General features: G+C 41.7%; 1 protein-coding gene across 2 annotated transcripts; it reads left to right on the top strand.

Moving 5' to 3' along the window:
- Positions 1 to 886: 886 nt before the first annotated feature.
- Positions 887 to 4,234, top strand: LOC121975794 (zinc finger CCCH domain-containing protein 24-like). 2 transcript variants are annotated; one of them, XM_042527662.1, is made up of 2 exons: positions 887 to 1,200; positions 1,623 to 4,234. In XM_042527662.1, the coding sequence occupies exon 2, from the start codon at positions 1,707 to 1,709 to the stop codon at positions 3,789 to 3,791; it is 2,085 nt and encodes a 694-aa protein (XP_042383596.1). In that variant the 5' UTR covers positions 887 to 1,200; positions 1,623 to 1,706; the 3' UTR covers positions 3,792 to 4,234. The 2 variants fall into 2 exon arrangements, with proteins under 2 accessions (XP_042383596.1, XP_042383597.1); XM_042527663.1 differs by having other exon boundaries at positions 887 to 1,316.
- Positions 4,235 to 5,652: the final 1,418 nt, after the last annotated feature.

The raw sequence follows: 5,652 nt of genomic DNA, 5'->3' as shown, positions 1-5,652 counted from the left end.
TAAAAATTTTAATTTTTTTAATTCAAATTATAAAAACAAATAATTAGAAAAGTGTGATATGCTGCACACCTACAGTTACATACTGTACGGCACAGTAGAATATATATATATACATAAATCATAATTATTTTGGATAATTAAAATTAAGAATCCATTTATCAGAAATTATTGTATCGATAATTCTAAACGGTCGAATCGAAAGATTCAAACCGTCAAATTGACAGTTTAAAATAATTGAACCGGTAATTTCTAACCGTCGAACCGAACCTCAGATCGACGATTCCGAACTCTCAACCCGACAATTCCGAACCATAGTCGGGTGAGGTCTACCGCTGCATGAGCCGTCGTCGTCGTCGTCCCGCATCTATCAGTGGCAACTAAAGTCACATAGTACCCAAAAAAACCCCTTTCTGACAAAGACATTCCTCTCCCGATTCCCATTGGGCGAGGAGGGCAATATAGTAATTATGATGCTTACGAGAACCAAATGGTTATTGACGGAAACTTCGAGAAATCTACTATGCCCACTCTAATTTTTGTCCATGCACTCCTTGTAACAGTGTAACACCCCAACAGGAGCCGTCTTCGGACGCCAAAAGGCAAAGGCGGAGTAAGAATAGTGAAGGGACCCATTCAACCGGATTTGACCGCAGTCCACGTGGAACGGGCCCCACTTCGCAAATCGCATCCGCTCGGCGGATTACTCAGCAGGAATGTTACTCGCGGACTCACCGGTGCCGAAAAGGTCCCAATATATCCTGCCGAATAGTAAAAGGGTGAAATTATGGGTGTTATTGTGTGCGTCTGCATAGTATGACTGAGCAGGGTCGTCGACAGTGAAAAAGAAGGGGAAGAAAAAATGAATTAAATTCATTTGGCTCTCATTTGGGAAAGCGTTTCATTTGGTTTTCATTTGGGGGTGCATCTGGCTGGGGCTGGAAGAACACCCTTTTCCTCTCCTCCTTTTCTTCTCCTTCTTCATCGGCGTGCTCCTGCTTCATCGGCGATGGAGTTGTGCAAGGTGCGTCGAGTGTTCCCGTTAGATCGCCGAATTCTTCTCAAGCTCGCGGTGCTCGCCGACGGCTGCTGCTGCTCTTGCTGGGCTAGTTGAAGGATCGTCGGACTTGAAAAATCTTCCGCTTCTTCTTTGATACTTGTTGCGATCGTTTATTTGCTGATCTTTGGACGCCAGCTGGTGGAGTACGAGATCTTTCTCTGATTCGGTTCACTGATTCATTTGCTACGATAATTTTTTGAGTTCAATGAGATTTTTTTCTCCGATGCGATCTAGTCAACTGCTGTTCTTTTTCTGCGCGGTGAGTGGAAAGCTCATAGTTTTAGTCTTTGTTAGGGTAATATCGTGATCTGGTAGAGTGAACGCCTTGCGATTCTTGTCTCTTTTGTTTTGAATCTATGATGCTAGTTCCTCTCTGTCGAAAAACTTTTTCTCTTCGGGTTTTCCGGCTTGAATAAATCAACAAGCCGATATCTAGTAATTTCTCTGTCCAACACCGTTCAATATTCTGGAAGAAAAATCATTTATTTCCTTCCTCTCTTGTTACTTTTACCCTATCTGGACTTGCCAAGATGATCTTTTTTCTCATGGATCTATTATTTTCCAGGCGAATTAGGTTGCCCCGGAGCAAGTAAAACCGTCGTATAGGTAGTCATAAAGCTCTGACCTTGCAGGAAGAACAAACAACCAGATGAACTGCCTCACTGTCGAGATCGACGAGAAGTCGTCCAACCTTCTGGAGCTCGCCGCGAATAACGACGCCGAAGCCTTCAGGCGCTCCATCGAACACGAGCCCTTTGCGATCGATGAGGTTGGCCTTTGGTACGGCCGTAGGAAAGGTTCCAATCGCATGGTCCTAGAGCATCGCACGCCTTTGATGGTTGCATCGACCTACGGAAGTGTTGATGTGCTCAAGTTCATCGTCTCCTTGCCTTCCGTTGATATCAATCGCGGCACTGATCCTGATAGAACCACAGCGCTGCACTGCGCCGCCTCTGGCGGATCCTTTGATGCCGTTGATGCCGTGAAGATTCTCCTCGCTGCCGGAGCGGATCCCACTTTGTTAGATGCTCATGGAAACCGCCCAGCCGATGTCGTTGTGGTGCCTCCCAAGTTGCCTGACGCAAAGGATGCTCTTGAACAACTTCTTGGAGGGAGCACAAATTTCATGGACGGGGAAGAAGATCACCACACTCTTCCTATTTGCGTGGCGACTGCCTCGTTGAACCCAGAATCTTCAGCGCTTTCTTTATCACCTGATGACGATGCCTCCCTATTGTCGAACTCGATTTCTTCTCCTTCCATGGCCAAGTTCCCTGAGCTTCCTCGGGTTGCCATCTCTGAGAGGAAAGAGTATCCTATCGATCCGTCACTCCCAGATATCAAGAACAGCATTTATGCCACTGATGACTTCCGGATGTTCTCATTCAAAATCCGGCCATGCTCTCGTGCTTATTCCCATGACTGGACCGAGTGCCCTTTTGTCCACCCAGGCGAGAATGCACGGCGGCGTGACCCAAGGAAGTACCACTACAGCTGCGTCCCTTGCCCGGAATTCCGGAAAGGAGCATGCCGGAGGGGAGACATGTGCGACTATGCACACGGGGTCTTTGAGTGTTGGCTTCATCCGGCCCAGTATCGAACTAGGCCCTGCAAGGATGGCACTAGCTGCGCCCGCCGGGTCTGTTTCTTTGCGCACACAAACGAGGAGCTACGACCACTTTATATGTCCACTGGCTCTGCTATGCCCTCTCCCCGTTCATCATCCTCGGCTGCAATGGAGATGGCTGCAGCTTTGGGGCTTATGCCTGGATCTCCATCTTCCGTTTCTGCTGTCATGCCACCCTTTACTCCGCCCATATCACCGTCAGCAAACAACGGAAACAGCCACTCAACCCCAGGTTGGCCTCAACCTAATGTGCCTATCCTGAATCTCCCCGCAAACAATATCCATTCAAGTAGGTTGCGCTCGTCTCTGAGTGCAAGGGATATGCCATTGGAGGACCTCCCTGAGTTTGATGCCCAGCAGCTTCTAAACGATGCATGCTTCTCTCGGTTGAACTCATTGACTGGGAACCGTTCTGTCCGAACCAAAGCACTAACTCCATCAAACCTTGATGAGCTTTTCTCTGCTGAGATCGCCTCATCTCCTAGGTTTAGCTCTGATCAAGGTGCCATTTTTTCACCTTCTCACAGGGCTGCCATACTCAATCAGTTTCAGCAGCAGCATAGTTTGCTATCACCCATTAACACAAGTGTATTCTCGCCGAGGACTGCGGATGCCCAACATATGCCTGTTCATTCTTCACTGTTACAGGCATCACGCAATGCGGCTTCTCCTGGTTTCATGTCTCCACGAGGTGCAGAGCCTCTCTCTCCGATGAGTACTCAACTTGCGATGCTTTCACAGTGGGAGAGACAACAACAGACTTTACGCAGCCAGAGCTCACGTGATCTCGCTCCGATTTCTTCTCCAATTGTTGGCTCTCCTGTTAGCTCATCAAGGTCCAAGTGGGCATCTCCCTCTGGTGCACCTGATTGGGGAGTGAACGGCAATGATCCTGGCCGTCTCAAGGGATTATACTCTTCTGAGATGCATGGAAATGTAGACGAGCCTGACTTGTCCTGGGTTCATTCACTGGTAAAAGAGTCACCACCGGAGAAGTTGGTTGGCACTGAGTGTTCAAGCTCCAATAGTACAATCGAGGGGCATGATCAAGCTGCAGTACTTAGCGCATGGCTCGAACAAATGCAACTCGATCAGGTGACATCATAAGCGCAAAATTATTGCTTTGTTTCTCACTTGAATCTCTGAAGGAAGATAGTTTGCAGCAATTCACAATAGACGAAATAGTAAATTTTCTTGTTGTTTCGAGGTGATGCAAGGAGTAATTTTTGAGATTCATTTCATTAAAAAAACAGATTTATTATTACATTAGGTGTAGTCTGTTCAAGGATGAAGTTCTTTTGTGCTGGGTTTTGTCAAGATTCACCCAGGTGAACTGCTTCCCAATATTTTGAACTTTTTTCTTTCCTTTCCCCTTTTTTGGCTTCTTAACCTCAATATATGTTGCATGGCAATAAAACATGTACTCTAATGTTTTCATTTGGTCTGTTGTAATATCTCTTAGTTGAATTTTATTGGGTTAGTGAGCAAACTTACCTCTTGTGATATTCAAACACTGGGAATTTGGATAACATTCTCTTTATTATTTCTTATGTCTGCTTGTTCTGTTCCTGAATGTTCTTGCTGAATATGTGCAAACTTGTTTGCTGATCTCAAAGCTCACACTGTCCATTGCCGCCACCACATTTGTGGAGATTGTGCTCAAGCATCTTTAACCGTGGTTACACATGGATTTTGTTAAGTGGCAAGAGGCCAAGAGCTTCTACTTGTGTATTATTTTAATTGTTTAAGTGGTCTGTGAGTCTCACATCTGATCTGCTTCTTTTCACTCCGAAGTTATGAACCATCAATGCAGTGGAACTATGGGCTGCCACCCTCAAGGCAGGCTTTCATGAGCATTCAAGTTTTGTTCAGAGAAAGGAGGCAGATGAAGTGGGTGAAAACCTTTGATGTGGCTTGTTGAATCCTGCATTTGGAAAGATTGGCAATAAAAAAACCAAAGGGCGTTTTTTTTTTATTGAAATGGTTTTGTTTTTATAAAACGTTCCATTCCATCAGCCATTTTTTGTCATCAAGTATATTATTTGATCAATTTTGACTTTTTAGGAGATTAATTTTAAATTTTTTGATGGGTTTTTAAATTTAAATTCTGAACAGTTTGGGTGCGATTTTATAGTGGTTATAATACATATTAAATATGTTTAAAAATATTCATATTGTATTATTTATGATTTTGTAATTGTTAAAATATGAATTTAATTTTTTCATCTCACATTCATATTGTCATATTTAATAATATTTATGCTACAGTAATTATAAAATTGTAGTGGTTGTTATAATAATTATGAAATTGTAGATGTTGATTGTTATAAATATTTATATTATAATTATTACAATGTAGTTTTTTTTTCTCATATAATTGATGATATGGTAGAAAATAATAATATCAATTATTTGTTTACGAATACATGTGACATTTTAAAAGGGCAGGGGGCTATTGGGTGGGAAGCTTTCTGACAACTCAGGTAATGATTCTAACAAACAGTGAGATCTTTTTTAATTTTGTTTTTGTAAAGATTTATATAGGGGTGTAAATAAGTCAAGTCGTTCGTGAGTTATTTGAAGTTAGATTCGATAAAAATTCGTTTGAGCTTATTTAATGAAGCTCGTTAAGATAAACAAACCAAGTTCAAGATTCATAATATTCAGTTCGTTAGCTCGTGAATATGTTCGTTAAGCTCGTCAATTAATTTTTAAATAAAAAAAATAATAATTTTGATATTTAATTTATATATTTTACATTCTACTTATGAAAAACATAGACAAATATATTATATTTATTTATTAAAAATAAAATTATAAATTTTAACAAGAATATTATATTTTTTAAAAATATTTAATTTAGTTTTTAATGAATATTTAAATTTATAATTTATATTTATTAAGCTCGTTTAGGCTCGACAAAAGTTCGAATAAGTTCGTGAGTCATAAATATATTCGTTAAATAAAG

The sequence above is a fragment of the Zingiber officinale genome, chromosome 4B (assembly GCF_018446385.1).
Source record: "Zingiber officinale cultivar Zhangliang chromosome 4B, Zo_v1.1, whole genome shotgun sequence".
NCBI classification, from domain to species: domain Eukaryota; kingdom Viridiplantae; phylum Streptophyta; class Magnoliopsida; order Zingiberales; family Zingiberaceae; genus Zingiber; species Zingiber officinale.
The sequence above is the reverse complement of the archived record's forward strand: the minus strand, read 5'-3'. Positions and strand labels throughout refer to the sequence as shown.